The sequence below is a fragment of the Callospermophilus lateralis genome, chromosome 3 (genome assembly GCF_048772815.1).
Source record: "Callospermophilus lateralis isolate mCalLat2 chromosome 3, mCalLat2.hap1, whole genome shotgun sequence".
NCBI lineage: Eukaryota > Metazoa > Chordata > Mammalia > Rodentia > Sciuridae > Callospermophilus > Callospermophilus lateralis.
In genome coordinates, this window is record NC_135307.1 from 161558703 (window position 1) to 161578624 (window position 19922).

The following is a 19922-nucleotide window of genomic DNA, read 5'->3' on the forward strand; positions in this document are numbered from 1 at the left end:
TTTTTCATTTATTTGCTTGGACCAGTATGGGCTCTTTGGTTCTTATTTTGAACAGTGATTATAATACATTATTCTCTTTCTTTTTTTAATTTAAAAACATTTTTTGGTAGTAGGGATTGAGCCCAGGGGCACTTTACCACTGAGATACATCCCCAGACCTTTCTAATTTTTATTTTGAGACAGGTTCTTGCTAAATTGCTGAAGCTGGCCTAGAATGTGTGATCCTGCCTCAGCTTCCAGAGTTGCTGGGATTACAGGCGTGTGCCACTACACCTGGTTCACATTTATTTTCATAGACATAGATTTGGCCGGTGGGAGCCTTTTAAGCTGACCCTTGTTTCTTTTTGATGAGGATTTTTTTACTTTCTACAACAAGATGGTTAAAATTCATTTTACATTTTCTCTGTCCCAGCTCTGGAAACAGCCTTTCTCCAGGAATCCTGGTTTCTTTTCCTACAGAATGATATTAGAAACCTAGACCTGGTGTGTGTGTGTGTGTGTGTGTGTGTGTTTTAAAAGAATCTATGCTATGGAATATTACATTTACTAAATAATTGTGTATAGTATATATGAGTGCATATATGTTTAATGTTATGTTTCAAACAGAAGAGCATTTATTTTACATGTAATAATCATAATTTTTGACAAGAAAAAAATACATTTTTCATTTCACATAAATGGCATTACACAGTTTTGAGCATTAAATCATCTTGACATTTATGAAGGAGCAAATGGAAAGTGGGGAACTGAGTGTGTTAAATATAAAGCTATCTTTAACTGTTCTATTAAAAAGCAAAGATTTATTTTCCATCTGTGATCTGAATGTGCCTATTTGTGGTCTCTTTCACACAGTGGAATTTCTGTGGAGCCACACAACAGAGAGCATGTGTGTTGGATATATGTCAGCCCAGGATGGGAAAGCCAAGGTAAGCGGGAAAAACTGGGCCACAACCCGAAAGCCTGATAGCCACTGTATAAACCTTTAACCAGTTAAGTTGATATAGATGAATTTTTTTTCACCTCTTGTGGGCAATAGCTCTGTGAACTTAATGATTCAAAAGAAAAACAGCAGATCTTTTTTACTTTCAGTAATGGAGAAAGGGGGATTTAAAAAACCCTGTCTTTTTCCACTTTGCTCCTCTTTGCCCATTGTGAATAGTTGGCAAAGAGGAAACTGGGAATTAGGAAAAGAAAATAAAAAATAAAACTGATGAACTGACATAGATGGATGATTCTGCAGAGTGTTGGAATAGATAAAGGAAACTGGGGCAATGTAAGATCAGCCCCTGGAAAGCCTCTCTGCATGTTGATAGCAGAGGTGGCTGACATGCTTCCAGTTACCACATAGCTTATGCTCTGGTGTCCTCAGAGATGGCCTGGAATGGTTTCTTTGTGTGAAGTCAAAGGGCTTTGCCTCTGTGCACCATATGCCTCAGAGAGTCATAACAATTACATAGGTGTCCATGTATCAATTCTTGAGTTGCTTGGCTTCTCTGGACTCATGACGGTTGAGCCTGTGAGTAAAATACATAATTTGTGGAATTTATTTTATATCGGTTTCATATTCTTCTTGTAAATAACATTTTTAGAAACAGCTGTGACACATGCCATTTACTTGACATTAAAATGCCTCAGTTGCAAAACTGTGAAGTTAGGCAGCCTCTTTTTAAAAGAAATGATTTACTCTACATATTTCTAAAGATCAAGTAAGGAAACCTCTGATATAAGTCATCTGAAACAGATTGAATCATTAACAAATAAAGAATAAATGTATAATCATGCATCATATAAGGTTATTTTGGTAAAAAATGGGTTGTACATATAATGGTGATCTCATAAGATTTATATTGAACAAGCCTGATTAATAACACAAGTGGTTTATCAGGTATATGAATGATTTGCAGCCATTTAAGTTTCTCTCATACTTAACATATTGATCCTGATTAGATTGCTTTTTTTAACAGAAGAACATGCATGAGATATGCTTCAGCACCAAGGCCAGTCTGCTGGGGTACCGTATGGTATCTTGTGTGGAAATGTTTTTATTATCCCTGTTGGTGGTCTGTGGAAGACACCTTATCATTTAACATGAAATACTATAAAGAAATTGGGGAGAACAGTGAACCCAAACATATTTGACCTCCAGTTGTATCATTTGACATCTGGTAGATGTGGTTTTTATATTGTTGGTAAAGTCTTCAGCTGATAGTCTTGATTGGGCCAGCAGATACAGCTGTTTCCCTTGCCTCACTTGTAAATTATGTTTTTGACCTTCCTTTCAGAGAGTTAATCCCTCTCCCTTTTTTCCTCCTTTGGATTGGTGGACTACAAATGCTTTCCAGAAAAACAAAATAATTTTAATTCTAATGCTTTGGCTGCTGAATTCTGCTAATTTAAAAAAATAAAATTCTTTTTTTTCCCCATAAACACTGGAATGATGGAAATTAGGGCCTACTTTTTCTTCTATTAGACACAGGGTCTCTGGTTTTATTCCTAAGTCCTTGATCCATTTTGAATTGAGTTCTGTGCATGGTGAGAGATAGGGGTTTAATCTCATTTTGTTGAAAAAGAATATTCTTATAATTATATAATTTAATTTAGTTTCTATAGCATAAGGCAAAGAAATTTATTTTTAATGGTACTAAAATTAAGGCTTTGATACTAGTTGGATTTAAAAACTATATTGCCCCATATCCTAGATAGTAGATGGTTTAATGAACAGTTTTTCATAAATACTCAGTGTATGTGAACTACTGGAATAAAATAGATTTTTTTAAATGGCATGGAACTTATTCAAGTATAATAAGTGAAATTAGATTTTTTAAAAATATGTAGAGGCCATTATTTATAACAAGAGTAAAAAATTTAATAATAAAAATTCTTCCTCAAGAAGAAATAGTCTGTTTTATAGTTTTATCTCTAGAGATTTACTATTAGTTGTGGGGAAAATAAGAACTATATAATGGAGAATCCAGGCAACAAACAACTCAATTGTGTGATCAAAATACCACCATTGAGGGGCAGATGGACAGTATGTACCTCTGAATGTGATAACCTGAGAAGGATACAACATAATTTATACATAATATTCTGTCTAGATGTACATAACCTGAACCTAATCATGAAAAAACATCAAATAAATCAGAAATGAGGAACATGCTGAAAAGAAAGAAAAAAGGGACTATTCACCAAAATTGTCAGTGCCATAAAGACAAAGGCTGCACAAATATTTCAGATTATACAATACTGAAGCAACAATGACAACTAATAGCAATAACTGATCTTAGACTGGATTATATATGAGAGGGGGGGAATGTCATAAACACATTATTAACTCAGCTTGAATACTGGAACATGAGTAGTAAAAATGAATTATATAATCATTAAATTTACTAAGGCTGATAACTGTATTGGGATGAATAGGGAAATATCTTATTTTTAGAAAAATTACACTGAAGTTTCTAAGGGTAAAAGGCCATAATATATATAATGTCTTCTCAATGGTTTAGAAAAAATATTATGTGTACGTGTGTATGAATGAATGAATGTGTGGATAGATAGTACATTATGAAGCAAATGGAGCAAAATGTTTACAATAGGTGAATCTTAGTAAAGGATGCATTGTTTCTTCAACTGTTCTGTAAGAGAAAAATTATTTTCAAATGAAAATTTTCAAAATATATCATTCTTGCATATTATGGCATATTTGATTATTTCTTTGGGCCTCACACTTGAAATGATATAGTTCAAAAAAATATCATCCTTGGTTTATAACCAATTCTGCATTTAATGAATAAACACATTACTCCAAACTCCTACCTTTATTTCACTTGGAGTTCTTCACTTAATTAACTAAAAAATATTTAAACAACAATACATTTCTTTTTTTATTTGTTTTAATTAGTTATACATGACAGTAGAATGCACTTATATACTTTGACATATCATACATAGATGGGATATAATTTCTCATTTTTCTGAGTATACATATTGTAGAATCACATGGGTCATACAATCACATACATACATACAGTAATAATGTCTCTTTTATTCTACTATTTTTTTTTATCCCCACATCCCCTTCCTTCCCCTCCTCTCACTTCCCTCTACCTAATCTAAGGTAACATTATTTTTTTTCTTTTGCATTACAATTCTTACTACACATAAATACCACACTTTTTGTATTTCTGTTTGTATATAAAGTATGTTGACATCCAATTCAAGTCTTCATATATGTACTTTGTATAATGATGACCATCACGTTCCACCATGCTTGTTATTCCCCTACCCCCTCCTTTCCCTCCACCCCTCTTCCCTATCTTGAATTCCTCTATTCATCCCATGCTTTCCCTCCCTAACTCCAAAATGCTCATTATCTCTAGCAATTAGAGAAATACAAATCAAAACCACTCTAAGATATCATCTCACTCCAGCTATTATGAAGACAAACAACAATAAGTGTTGGCGAGGACGTGGGGGAAAATGTACACTCATACATTGCTGGTGGGACTGCAACAGTTTGTGCAGCCAATTTGAAAAGCAATATGTAGATTCCTTGGAAAACTGGGTATGGAACCACCATTTAACCCAGCTATTCCTCTCCTTAGACTATATCCAAAGGACTTAAAAATAGCATATTACAGGGACACAGCCACTTCAATGTTCATAGCAGCACAATTCACAATAGCTAAACTGAGGAACCAACCTAGATGTCCTTCAGTGGATGAATGGATTTTAAAAAATGTGGCATTTATACACAAAGAAATTTTACTCAGCATTAAAAAGAACAAAACCATGGCATTTGCAGGTAAATGGATGGTGTTGGAGAAGATAATGCTAAGTGAAGTCAACCAATCCTCCCCCCCCAAAAAAATACCAAATGTTTTCTCTGATATAGAGAGGTTGACTCAACAATACAATTCTTAAAAATACTTTGTGAGCTCTTTCTATAGTAGTAATGATTGTTTTCTGTCTGGATCTATGAGAGATTAAGCTTTCATTATGAAAGTTCTATCACATTAGGGTAACTTTCAGAACATTACTGAGCTTTTTGTTTTTATTTAAACAAAAATATCAACAAATGTTTATTCATGATATTCCTCTGTTCTGTGTGTCAAGACCTATGACATGCTTTGACACATTTTAATGAAACAGGATGAATGTTGCCCATGCTATTATTTCCCTTTGATCAGGCAATGGTTTCTTAGATATGACCCCAAAAGTACAAGCAACAAAAGAAAAATTAAATGTGACATCATAACATTAAAAACTTGGTGCTTCAAGGAACACCATCAAGAAAGTTCACACCTGTAATCCCAGTGGCTCCTGAGTCTGGGGCAGGAGGATTGTGAGTTCAAAGTCAGTCTCAGCAACTTAGTTAGTCCCTAAGCAACTCAGTGAGACCCTTTCTCTAAATAAAATATAAAAAAGGGCTGGGGATGTGGGATTCAGTAATTAAATGCACCTGGGTTCAATCCCTGATTATAAATAAAAAGAGAAAAGAAAAGAAAGAAAATGAAAAGGCAAGCCACAGAATAAGAAAAAATAGGGCTGGGGTTATGGCTCAGCAGTAGAGTGCTTGCCAAGTACATGTGAAGCACTGGGTTCGATCCTTAGCACCACATAAAAATAAATAAAAAAAAAAGGTCTTGTTTTCATCAAAAAAAGAAGAAAAATATTTGCAAATTATATACTTAATAAAGACTTGTATCCCTTGAGAATATATTTTAACTTAATAATAAGAAAACATGGGCAAAGGATTTAAAAGACATTTCTCCAAAGAAGATATACAAGTAGCAAATAAGTATATGAAAATATTCTCAACATCAGAAGTCATTAGGGTAATACAATCAAAACCACAATGATATCCTACTTTCCATTCAATTAGATGGCTATATAATCAAAAAGATGAACAAAATAACAAGTGTTAGTGAGGATGTGGAGAAATTGAAACCCTTAGGAATTTCTGTTGGGAAGGTAAAAACAGTGCACCCCTGCTTTGAAAAAGAGTTTGTCAGTTCCTCAAAAAGTTAGATATAAGAGTTGCCATATTGCCCAGCAATTCCATACCTCTTAAGGATATACCCAGGAAAATTTAAAAAGATGTGTTCACACAAAAATTTATACTTAGATGTTGATAGCAGCATTATTTATATTAGTTAAAAAGCCAGATAACCCAAATGCCCATCAAGTGATGAATGGATAAAAAATGTGATATGCTATGTCTTTTGAAAACTATAGAAGGTATTTCTCTCATCTGATTTAGTATTCAGATTACTTATATTCTCAAAGTTCAAGTATGTAAAATAATTATAGGTATCTGCAAATCAGATGTAATTTGTGTGGTCTTTTAACCCCTATTGTATTAATAACATTTTCAATGACAACCTTACTACTTGCATATGTGCTTGCATGTATTTTTATAGATTGATCACATTCTAAAATTTAAATATATCAGTAATAGTTTCAGAAATGTGATATATTTATACAATGGAACATTATTCAGCTATAAAAAGGAGGGAATACTGATACATACTATAGCCTGCATGAACTTTGGAAACCTAAGTGAAAGAAGATGGACACAAAAGGCTAAATATTGTATGATTCCATTTATATTAAGTGCCTGGAATTAGAAATCCATAGAGACAGAAAGTGGATTAGTGGTTGCAAGTGAAAAGGGGGAAGGATATGGGGAGTGACTACTAATGAGTATGGGGTTTCTTTTTGAGATAATGAAAATGTTCTGAAATTAGAAAGTTGCACACTTTGTAAATATACTAAAAGCCACTGAATGGAATACTTGATTTAAATGGGTAAATGTTATGGCATATGAATTATGTCAGTAAAGTTGTTAAACTATCAACCAATATAATTTACTGTATTACCAAAATAAGGAGAAAAAATATATTTGTTCTGATACCATAGATTTTTTAATTTGTTTTAATTAGCCATATGATTTTTTCAACTTCTATTTATTATAAAAACTTCAAAATAACAGAAATGGGAGGAACTTCCTCAATCCAATAAAAGGGCAATTGCCAAAAACCTATGACTAAAATCATACTTATTGGTGAAACATGGAATATTTTTTTCTAACACTTAGAACAGGAAAATACGGTTTCATTCACATTACCTCCATTCAGTATTTTACTGGAATTCCAAATTAGTACAATAAAAGAAATAAAAGACAAAAGTTGGAAAGGAAGCAATAAAAAAACTGCAGTTTTTCTCAGATTATATGGAATAAATTTAACAAATTATGTACTAGACCTTTCTCCTGGAAACTACAAAACCTTGCTGGGAGAAATAGAAGAAAACCTAAATAAATGGAGATATTATTCATGAAATATAAAACTCACAGTAATGCTAAGATAATCATTCTTTCCAAATTTATTCATAGATTCAAAGCAGTCCTAATCAAATTTCAGCAGTTTTTTGTTCTATAACTAAGCTGGCTTTAAAATTTATATCTGCAAATTTAGAGAACCTAGAATTGTAAAAATCAACTTTAAAAGAGAAGATGAAACTTAGAGGGCTTATCCTACTGGACTTTTATGACTTACCACAGGGTTACTATAGTTAAGACAGTGTTCCCCAATAGAAGACAACCCTGAACTCAGTGTAATTCAGAAGTTCTGAGAGCAGCAGGAATACCACTTTAGTCTTCTGCAGTTTAAAGGAAGGAGATTACCAGATATGCTGATGCAGCAAGACCCGACAGAAACCGCAGATATTAAACAATCACTATCTTAGAAATATAGGTGGGAACTTGTGACTCAAGAATTAGGATTTATCCAGTACTGGAAGTCCAGAATAATCACTGGCAGTGTAGATGCCATTTGTCATCAAAGGAAGGAGCTGTCTTTCCAATAAAGAATTTCACATTACAAATGAAAAATTATATACTCGACTGTAATAAAATATTATTTAAAAAGTGAAGGAGATACTTTAAATGAACACTTGTATCTCATAATAGATGGATCTTAGTTTCTTCACAAACTTACCTATTATTTATGTACTCTATACTGTACTTCAAGTAAGAATATGTTTTAAATGTTAGTCTATTAATGTTTTCTTGATTACCAAGCATTCCCAGGATTGAAATATTAAGAGCATACTATTACTAGTAAACTATCACAGGTTTCCCATAATCTCACTTTTATTTCAGTCTGCTTGGGGATGGAAATAATTTGCCAGACAATTGCTGTTTTGAAAGTAGATGAGAGTCAGTGAAATGATGACCCCATTATTTATTCTTAATTCTCTTTTTAAATTATAAGGTTATGTAAATATAATTAGCTTAATAAATGTTTCCTATTCTTTAAGAGTGAAAATATAACCTAGGTAAAACAGATAACTTTGTGGTATTTTGATCTGGAAGATAATGAAAGATTATTTGTAAATAATAAAAGATCATACTCAGAAAACAAATTAAAAGATCACAATGAATATAGAATAGGAATAAACAGTGGGCTAGCAATTATAATTGTTTGAGGACTATAACAAGAAGTCATTTATTATTTGATTGTTTTACCATTTTGATTGTGATTGTGTGTAAGTCTTTTTTTGCAGTGTAGAGTGTTGACCAGGGACTCAAGCATACCAGGCAAAGTGCTCTACCACTGAGCATACCATCAGCCCTGTATATCTTGGTGACCATTAACTTTCTCAAATTTAATGTCCAAAAACCTCACAAAATTATCCTAAATATTTACCTAAATAAAGCAGTTTATAAAACTTTAATAAGGTCTTCCTGTGCCAAGGGTAAAAGCTTCACAGAGCTAAATAAATTCTCTTCTATATCTTTAAAATAACCCAGAAGCATTGTGTTTCATGAATAAAGCCAGATACAAAAGAGTGCTGGGTGAATTATTCCATTTGTACCAAGTTCTGGCAAAACTAAGATATGGTTATACAAACCCAGAAATGCTTATAAAAGGAACACGAAGGAATTTGGGGGCATAATAGAAATATTCTTTACAGAAAACTTTCTATTTATATTTTGGTTTTGTGGTTATACAAATTGTCAGAAATCATCAAACCATTTAGTGAATGTCTATACATTTCATAGAATGTAGGTTATGACTATTTTTTGGAAGTCTGAAAATAAGTATTAGCAAGACCATCATTCCATGTAGTGGAATGATTAAGAGAATGGGTTTGGGACTTAGTCATGCTTGGATTTAGATCCCAGAGTCCATGCTTTAAAACTCAGGGCATATTCTTGGTTTCCTTATCTTTAAAGAGGGACTGTCACTACTTGTTTGATAGCATTCTGAAAATTAATTGAATGTTATAAGTGAAGTGTATGTAATAGAAACTTCATTAATTATGATGGTCATTGATGGTGATGAAAGTTTAGAGGATGTGGAAATTGTGAAGGATATCAGAGTCATTACATCACACAGCTCCCCAAGCCCCATTTACACTATAGTTGTGCTCTTGAAGGTGCCATTTACATGTACTAAAATGATCAATATTTCCTGGATTTTCACCCTGCTTCCTAGGTGGAGATGGTAGGTTTGGGTAAAATCTTACTAACGTGTAAGTATAAATGAACTGACAAGTAAATTCAGAGGTCCCAGGATAGGCGAAAAAAAGGGAAGGATGGGGGGAATTGAAGAAACCAGAATGGATACCCACCCCCATATCTGTAGTTTAGGTCAATATGGTGGTAATGAAGCCTTTTCAAAAACTATTCAACTAGAGGTTTACCGGCTTAACAGTATAACAACTTAGTTTTTTCTTTCTTTTTGAAATCTAAGGTTTGCCTGTAATATTTCTTATAAACTCACCTAAAATAATACTTCTTTTAAAAGTAAAAGGGAAAAATGTTGCTTACTAGCTACTTTTAAATTTGTCTTACATGAGCCTTGAGCAGACTGGCAGTCTTCTTGGATTCCATTTAGCATTGGTCAGTGGAGAGTGCCTTTGAGTTATGTTGATGATGCATACCTTAAAAGAGACTTCAGTTCAGATGGTAGCAGCTGGTGACACTGGGTCAGCCAATGGATTTATTGGGCTATATGGATTTATTAGTACTTATGGATTTGTTGGATTATAGTTTAGATTTATCAGAGTCATCAGGATGCAAGTTTGGCTTTATCCTAAACCAAATTTTAGTTGCTTTTGATAATGTAGTCCTCATATTACCCAACAACTGAAGGCATCTGATTTCTGGCAGGAAGCCAGCTACCTCAAGATAGTAGGTTAGGTATCACTAAAAAGCTATGTACTAAGAAAACATGCCAGACAGCTAAATTTGGCAAATGTACTAATAGACCACAGGAAAAGTGGCTAATCAATGATTTCAACTTGTACCTTTTAAGTTTGCCCAGAATTTCAAATGTAGAAATTTTTATTTCTTTTCCATGCCCTCAGAGCTGTCAGTAGGATCCCACTGGGTCTATTTAGAAAGTCCTTTAGGCAATCAGAAGATTGCAGAAAATTGAATATGTGAAAAGCAAACTGTAAGACAGAACTTTCCTCAAGTTCTGAGGAAAAACAAGTTAATTTCTAAGAGTAGTTGGTAACTTTAGTTTTGTCTAATTAGTCTTACACCATCAACTTCTTCCAAATGATTCATCTGACATTGCTCCAAAGCAATTAAATAGAATAACCACAAAGAGGGAATGCACTGTGTTGGCAAGAGCATAAATCTTCTCAGAGGTATGAACCATATTTGTTCAAGTAAATCTCATTTTAATCATGGCATTTGGTTAGATCTGTGCAAAGATAAATGTCTAGTACTTGGACTAGTAGATTTTCCATGTTAGTTGAAAAGAGGGAATAAACTTTTATTTTGGTTATAGCAACGTGAAAAATAATGAAAACACAAATTTCTCTACATAGTTACATGGTTTTCAATCATAATTGTGAACTTAACATTAGAGTGTCACTTTGTTATCTTCTAGTACCCAACATTTTAGACAGATATGTGCTGTTGCAGACAGAAGGGTGCCTGCTGTTTATATATGTCCCACAGGACATATACCATGGCATGTAAATGAGACAAGTGTACTTGAGAATGATTACCCTTAATACCTATAGTGAGTGAGTAATGATTACATAATGGTGTTTTCTTTCTTTTAGTTGGGAAGTGGTAGACAAGTGATGAAAGAAATCTTTTCTTGTTTCTTTCTTTTTTTTTTTTTTTGCCAGGTAGGGGTAATCTCAAGACAAAGACGGTAATCTTGATCTTGTTGTTCTTATTTTGTACAAGTAATTTCCTAACCTGAAGCAAGGTTTTGGTTTCTATGATTGTAAATATTCAGGATCCTCCATTGACTTTATGCTATAACAACTTTTATTACATTATTTTATTAAATACATGAATAACAATAATAGAGTTGACCAAGGATATAGTGTATGTGGTAGTACCAATGACCACACAGGGTCTAGCACATAGTAGGTCTTTTGTAAATATATCTTTAATAAGTGACTCCATGTTGGGATTTAGGGTAGAACTGCTATGGACACAAGATTTTGTCCCCAAGGTCCTTCCTTTACAGTAATCTCTAGATTTGAGATAAAAAAAGCTGGATGAATCAAATCCGTTTTTAAACATTTTTAAAAATTATATAAACATTTTAAATTCACAAAAATACTAAATTTAACATATGGTTTAAACATTTTAAATTTTATATAAAAACTGATTTATTTCCTCCTATAAGAGCAGAAGACTTGACAATGAAGCAAACAAGTGGTCATCATTCTGGTGAGGCCTGGGTACTTCTTTGACAGTCCTATACCTGGTCTACTGCCTTACAGGCATGTAAGAGTGAACCCTGTTGTAGATTTTGAGCCCTAAACAAAGTCTGTCTGCTAGAATACATATTCATTCCCATATCATTCACCCAACAAAGATGGTTTCTGTAATTTTTTAAGGTCTTCATGTTGGAATGCCCATTCTATTTAATCCTAAGGACTAAAAATTCTTTTGTGATAGAAACTATGTGTGTTTTATGTCTTGTATATAAAGCAGTAATGTAAATGGGTGAAAACATTACATTTTAGTATTAACTAATTGAGACATTTGGCTATAGTTAAGCTATTCTATTTACATTCCTTTCAAATACTTCTGGATACAATAAGTGGTAGGTACTGACAATTTACTTTTATGCTCTTGAGCTGTCATCACTGTACTTACATGTTTGGATTGTACTGTCTGCTGCAGTGTTGAAGGGATGAAAAGAAACTTAATTAAGGATGGGGATTATATTAACACTGCTGTTATGAGATGCTCAAAATACTTGCACACAGCTTTTTCTTGAAATAGAAAGAGTAATAGTATTTTAAATGTGCCTTCTGTAATAGGTGAGAAAGCCAATAATTTCCAATTTCTTCCATTGATGGTTCTTAGAGATAAAATTTTGAATAGTTAGAATGTACTAACTATACTGCTCCATTAAAAATGTCTATGATACATATTTTTTTAATTCCTACAAGTTTTCAAAGGTTCATAGTCAGACAGGAAGTTTTTAAATTGAAGACCTCTAAGGTATGATAAGTTCCTTAATCTAGAAATTTATGGTTTTTGTTCAGTATGCCATATTTTTGGGAAAAAAATAAAATTTATAAGATTTTTCACCATCAATGATGACAAAAATGCATTTCTTTATAACTTCATTTAACCAGCAAGAACTTATTACAGTGGCTAGTAATGACTGACTAGCAAGGATACCTGAGTTATTTGACTTTTCAATTTTTTGCTATTAAAAAAAAAAACTCAGTTTGCTTAGGAGAAGAATTTTGACAAAAAAACAATATCTCTTCTTTTTCATGAATTATTTTTTAAATAAACACTACTGAGTACCTTCTATATTTAGGTGCTTTTCTGGGGATATAAAAATGAGCGAAATAGACAAAGATCCCTGTGCTAGCGGATTTAGATGCTTATGGAGGAAACAATAAACAAGATAAATCATGGATATACTTGGCAAGGAGATGGAAGCTGGATGGATTAAGACAGTATTAGGTAGGCCTCACTGAGAAGGTGACATTTAAATAGTGTTGGAAGATTTATGGGAGTGAGGCAGGAACATTCCAGGCATAGGGAACAGCAAGTGCAAAGACCCTCAAGTAGGAATGTGCCTGCTATGTTGTAGGAACAGTGAAGAAGTCAGTTTTAATGGGTTGTAATAGCGGTGGAGGACCAGATCATGTAGTCATTGTCAGAATTTTGACTTTTCCTTTGAGATGGTAGCCGGAAACATGATCTTACTTGCATTTTAAGGGACCATTCTAGAGCTGGGAGTGATAACAAAGATCTGTAATCCTGGCTACTTACAAGGCTGACACAGGGCTATTAAAAGTTCAAGGCCTGCCTGGGCAATGTAGTGAGATCCTGTCTCAAAATAAAATTTTAAAAAAGGGCTGGGGCTATAGCTCATTGGTAAAGCACTTGCCTAGCATGTGTGAGGTACTGGGTATAATCCTCAGTACCACCAAAAAAATAAAAAGAGGCTAGTCCAGCTGCTGAAAGAGAGGCAGGTAGGAGGTCATTGTCAGGTAAGTGATAATAATGACTAGACTTGAGCATTAGCCATACAGATGATGCGAAGCTGTTGTCTTCTGTGTATTTTTTAAGATAAGGCAATCAGAATTTGCTGATAGGTTGAATGGAAATATGAGGGAAATAGAAAAGGCTCCTAAGATTTTGGTCTAAGTAGTTAGAAGAGTAGGGTTGCCATTTACTTAGGTGGAGGGGAGGAAAATTTGAGGGAAAGAAGTGGGAATCTTGTTAGACATGTTAATTCTGAGATACCTGTTAAGTATTGAGTGGGCATGTCCAGAAGATAGTTGGATGCATGTGTCTGGAGAGAAGACTAAACTGGAGATATATATACATTTGGGAATCTTGGATGATATCACCAAGGGAGTAAATACGGACAAGAGAAGAGAGACCTGAAGAACTCCTTTAATTTGGAGAACCAATCAAGGGGACTCAGAAGTCATGATCATAGAGGTAAGAAGAGAGGAAAAGTGAGCATAATATTTTAAACACTGAAGGAAGAACTGTTTTCAGGGAGGCAAGTGTGATCAACTTTACCACATGATTGTTGCTGGGCCTCTTGAAATTAGGGAAGTTGAATTTGACATTGAAAACTATTTTGTTAAGAGGGGAATAGTACAGAGATCAAGGTAAAAAACATGGCGGTAGAGGTTTACAAGAGAAAGAAAAGAAAGAATTTGAGGTCACAAGTGTGAACAACTTTTTCAAAGAACTTAAATGGAAGTAAAGAAAGAGAGTGGTAACTAGAGGAGGAGGTAGAATTGATACTTCACTATACACACTACAGATATTTTTCTGTGAAATAAATGGAAAACAAGTGGATCAACTTACTGAGATACCTGGAACACTCCAACGTGTATTGGTTGGGGAGGTGAGAAAAAACCAGCACAGGAAACTGAGATTCAGTTTTGGAGTCAGATAAAGAGAAGTCTGAGAATATTTGTTGTAATAATTGCAGGTATGACTGGTATTAAAGCATGCCATGCCTTCACATTCAAGATGAATTGGCTTAAACAGATTTTTTGATTGTAGTATGTCTGAATTTTTTGTGCTCCTGTACCTAACTATGTCTAAGAATGGAATGAGGCAGAGCAGTAAGTTTGCCACACTGCCCTCCCCTCCTTTCCTCTCCTCTCCTCTCTTCTTCCTCCAGAGAGTACCTCCCAGGACCCAGCAGAAGTCAGCTAGGGAAATTTAGGTCACAGTGTCTTAACAGTTCTTTGAAGTTGCATGGGTCTGGTCGATAAGAAGTCAAAAAGCAGGTGATTTTGACAAGGAAAACTTTCTTTAAAGAATTTGTTTGGTTTTTAATTTTACTCCTCCTAAATTCCTCACTGACAGATCAACTGAGATTCTCAGGAAATAGTCCATTACACAAATAGTAGTTTTACTCTTTATGATTGTTTAAACATTAGCCTTTCATTTCTTTTCAAATATCAGATGCTCTTGAAAAGAGTAATATCAATGTTATCTGGTAGCTTACCAACCAGAAGACTGTAACTGATGTTTTGGATTTTCACCTACTACAAATAATGAGGATGTTGCGACCTCCCCAGAAAGTTCTTTACAAAGAGGAGACTAGGCAGCTGTCTTTACCAAGAAAATGGTGACCTAGAACCTCCCCTATGGACCTTAGGGGAAGCCCCCAGCATCTGTGTAGAAGTTGGGATCAACTGAACCCTCATTCTGCAGAGCCCAGATAGATTCTTTCCTTTTAGCTTAGTATCTCCCTGCCCCTTCAGAGAAGAAATGCCTGAGTCAAGTTACAGATCTAAGGTCTCACAGCTACAAAGTTGTAGAGCTAAGTGAGTCCAGACACACAGTCTTTTTTTAAAATTTTTTTAGTTGTTGATGGACCTTTATTTATTTATACGTGGTGTAGAGAATTGAACCCAGTGTCTTATACATGCTAGGCAAGTGCTCTACCACTGAGCTACTACCCCAGCCCTAGACACACAATCTTAACTCCAGAACTCAAGCTTCTAATCACTTAAAACCTCATGACTTTGGGAGTCACAAACTAGGAAGTGACTTAATTAGAGAGGTATATTTGAGAATTTCAGCATGTAAATGCTATACAAAACAAAACTGAATAAGATCACCAATGGAGAGAATATAAACAGGGAGAAAAAATAGAAGAAGAAGAGGCCCAACTTCTAGGAACTCCCATCTTTATAAATTGGGGAGATGAAGAAGAGCCATCAAAGGATCCTGAGGAGTTGTGGCTAGAGATGTTGAAGGAGAACCTGGTGAGCATGGGCTAGAAATCAAGGAAGGAATGTGTTTAAGGGAGAAGAGTGTCACCTTTTTCAGATGCTGTTGCTGGACCTTGTATGGACATCAGTTACCATGTTCATTCCTTTTTTTTTTTTTTTTAAGTAGTCTTAAAGAGTAGAGTGGGGACATAGTCATACCTTCCCAGATGAGTCTAGAGCCATAAGGAAAGTAAGAAAAATATATAGATTAGTTAATCAATTAGTTATGATTATACTGCTTTATTAAACACTCACTAAATCATCCTACTACATAATTGAGAAAAGGAAAGAAAATGACAAGGAAAAAAATTCCAGTCCTGGTACTAAGTGAATTCCCCTGGGATACAGTGAGCTATTCCACATTATCTACTATTAACATTTTGTAACTGATTTTTTTTGGTATGTTTTCTTTTTTTTTTTCATTTTTTTATTTATTTTATTATTTATTTAAAATACACAACAACAGTGGAATGCATTACAATCCTTATTACACATATAGAGCACAATTTTTCATATCTCTATAAATAGAGTATGTTCATGCCAATTTATGCCATTATACATGTACTTTTTTTGCATTACAATTCTTAATACACATATATACCACAATTTTTCATATCTCTGTTTGTATATAAGGTATGTTGACACCCAATTCAAGCCTTCATACATGTACTTTGTATAATGATGACTATCACATTCCACCATCCTTTTACATGAAATCACATATACTGATTTTTTGTTTCACTATTTTACATAAAATAGTACATGTTATTAAATAATATTTTAAAAAATCAGAGTTTTAAATGTCTCTACCATCTCAGTGTGCATCATTAACATTATGGAATCACAGATGTATTTTCATACAAGCTTTGCCCTGGTAGAGGTGGAAGTACAAGTCCCCAAGGAAGGCTGAAAAATCTAGTCTCCTGGAATACTTTGGTATGGTGAGCTTTGGTAAGTGGTCTTCAGATTACCCTCTCAGAACACTGCTTTTTAGGGTTAGGTTGGATCTAAGAAGGTGGGACAGATTTCCAAGACCAAGTGAGACTCTAATTAGTTCTTAGAAGGGCTAATAAAAGAAATGCAATAACCAGATTCTAGGAAAATTTAGAGACATGAACTTTTTAAAAATTATTTAAACATTTATAGGGACATTCTAATATAAAACTGTGTAGTATGTCACAATCAGAAAGGACCCTGGATATAATTAAGTCCAAGTTTTTATTTTTACCTGTAAGAATGCCAAGATCCAGAGCTAGTGAATTTCTTGTCTAGAGATTATTCAGTCCATTAGCAGCAGAGTTCAGGCTTAAACCTAGAGTTCTTCTGTTAGATTTAGATATGAGATCTATCCCAAAAGCTGATGTGTAAGACAATGCAAGAAAAAAGGTGAAGTAATTAGGTTATGAGAGCCTTAACCTATTCAGTGCATTAATCCCCTGATAGGGATTAATTGGGTGGTAACTGAAGGCGGGTAGGGTGTGGCTGGAGGAGGTAAGTCCCTGGGGGCCTTTGGGATATATATTTTGTCTTTGTTGGGTAGAGTTCTCACTCTGCTTCCTGGTGTGATGTCCTGAACTACTTTCCTCTGCCATATCTTGGGCCCTGAGGAATGAATTAGCCATCTGTGGACTGAAACTTCTGAAACCGTGAAGCCCAAATAAACTTTTTCTACTTAAAATTGTTCTTGTCAGGTCTTTTAGTCACAGCAGCAAGAAACTGACTAAAACTCGTTCTGAAATTGGTTATTAAAATCTGCAACACTAGCTTTTTTGAGCATGCTTTATTTTACCCTGAAAAACTGCTTCATCATAGGCCACCTGCAGTGAAAGGTGAAACAGAGCTCAATTTAACATCCTTCTTCAAAGTAAGGCTTTGTGGGCATAAAGAAAGCCCTAAATTTGGAGTCCAGAGGCATTCATTCACATCTCAGTTTTTCCATTTCCTCTTTGACCATAGTAAACCACGTAACCATTCTATGACTTGCTTTTTTTGTGTGTGTTTTTTCCAGTTGAAAAATAGGTATAGAATACATCCTTTTACCTGGTGGGGTATTTTGAGATCTCATCAATGTAAAAGTACTATGGAAACTAAAGCATGTAAAGATGGGGACTTGTTATTTTTATTAAGATTTCACAAGGACCTAGTTTCTATATTCTACAAAGACATTTATTGCCTTTACAGAAAGATCCATGTGTGTTTCATTCTTCTGTTCTTCTATAAGAAGTGAAAAATAAATATGTGCTAAATAGTGGAGAGCTTTTATCACCTTTAGCAAAGGAAATATTCATGATAATTCTCCATGTGAGAGGTGGGATAATAGTTACTGTTAGGCTTGCAGTGTTTATGTGGGTTCACTCATAGGGCTTTTAAGCTAAAAATAGGAGGGAACTCTTGTCTGATGTTCCCTCTAACTGAAATGTGGTGTCAGTAGGCATGGTAAAAGAAGAAACAAAAGTGTCCGTGAGCCTGAAACAACATGCTGTTCTCATCAGAGAGTATTTTAATCTTATTTTAAGGCTCCTTGGACATGATATTTTTATTTGAGAACAATAGAACTTTTTGCCCTTTATATAGCCCTTTTTTGGTGCTAACAATGAAATTTACCATAGTGCTGTCATTGTGTTTTTTTCCACATTTGCCAATGGATCTTTTATGGCATACTTGTTTTAAATGTGGAAAACAAGGTAGGGGTTGCATACAGTAAAATGACAAACATATGGAAATGATTCTTCATGTTGTTGATATCTCTGATTTGTTAGGTTGAACTTGAGAATCTTCAGATTGCTCCGGCCTATTTACTTTTAATGTAAGACAGTGATGGAATAGAAATAAATACTCATTTTTTTATTTATTAACAATGTATGCGAAAGTTCAATGAAATCAGCATTAGGGATCTCAAAACTCAGAAACGATCCTCTAGAGATCATCTGACTCACAGTCCTTATTTCACATTGTCCCAATGTTATCCAGGCTTAGAAAGCGATCACTAGATCTTTTGGGCAATAATTAATGGCTTTTTATTTTGTAAAAATATATAGTATTCCAGACAATATTAAGAAGGTTCATGTAAAATTGTCAGCTCATAGAATACATCTGCTTTCAGGATGAGGTCTGAAGACCAGACTATTTTTAGAACAGTTACTACATTCCAAATTTAATGCCGCACACAGAGAATGCTCAGAATATACTTATTCACAAAATGTGTGTCCTTGAAAGACTGCTTTTGAAAGCTGTGGGCAGGAACTTCTGGGAAATGGATGGGGGTGGCAATATATTCTGATTCCACTCTTTAAAGAGAAAAAATAAAATCCCCAATAAAAACAAGGCATTAAATCTAGCCAGACACACTTCCCCAGCCTATCTTTATGAAATCGGCTGCTTAAGGTCTATCATGTTTGTACCAGTAAAAGAACTGATGAAGAATTTACTTTGTGAGAATGTAAGGTGTGCTCAGCCCACAGTACTATCTCACAGAACCAAATTTTCATTGCCCAAGTCACATAATGATAAACACAAAAGAGACACTTAACCTATAGTTAAATGGATTTTTATTCTATAAAACATGCACATTATTGTAGATTGTATTTAGAAAATGCATGTGACACTGCCAGTGTATGAAAAAAGTAGAAGTTGTCTAGGACTCAACAATTTGAAAAATAAGGTAGAATTAACAGAAGAAGAGAAAATGGTAGAGAAAAGAGGTGTCTCCTCTCAAGTACATACTAATGTAAAATTGAGGTTAGCACACTAGCATTTTACTGGGCTGCAGTCCTGCATTTCAGAAGGGAACATGCCAATACAACAAATTTGCCCTGGTATTTTTCATATTTTTTCTAGGTTTGAACTCATCAAAGCTTCATTATTACAGTATAATACAACAGATGCAGAAAGTTTACAGTCTGTGCTTGACCAATATTTAGATTGCTGACGCCTCTAATGATCTCCTTCTGAAAGAAGTAATAGGTGTGCTGAAGCACAATTGTGTATGATAAATGAACAGCTAATAATCAGATTACACTGTTTCTATGTTTTATAATAGTCTTAGGAAACATGTAGGTTATTATTTTCAGAGATCTAAGGTCCACAACTTTAATATCATTTTGATGATTTAATTGACACAAATCTCTTCAAAAATTTATAGCAAACTTAAAAAC

The 19922-nt window shown here is 34.2% G+C and overlaps 1 protein-coding gene across 4 annotated transcripts in view; it reads left to right on the forward strand.

Annotated features, from left to right (window-relative positions):
* The window catches only part of Tasp1 (taspase 1), a 286082-nt gene that overhangs the window by 256719 nt on the left and 9441 nt on the right, over nucleotides 1-19922 (forward strand). For all 4 annotated transcript variants that reach the window (XM_076848949.2, XM_076848952.2, XM_076848950.2 and 1 more), the window contains one exon: nucleotides 853-926. In XM_076848949.2, coding sequence (XP_076705064.1) covers nucleotides 853-926 — 74 coding nt within the window. The remainder of the gene's footprint in view (nucleotides 1-852; nucleotides 927-19922) is intronic.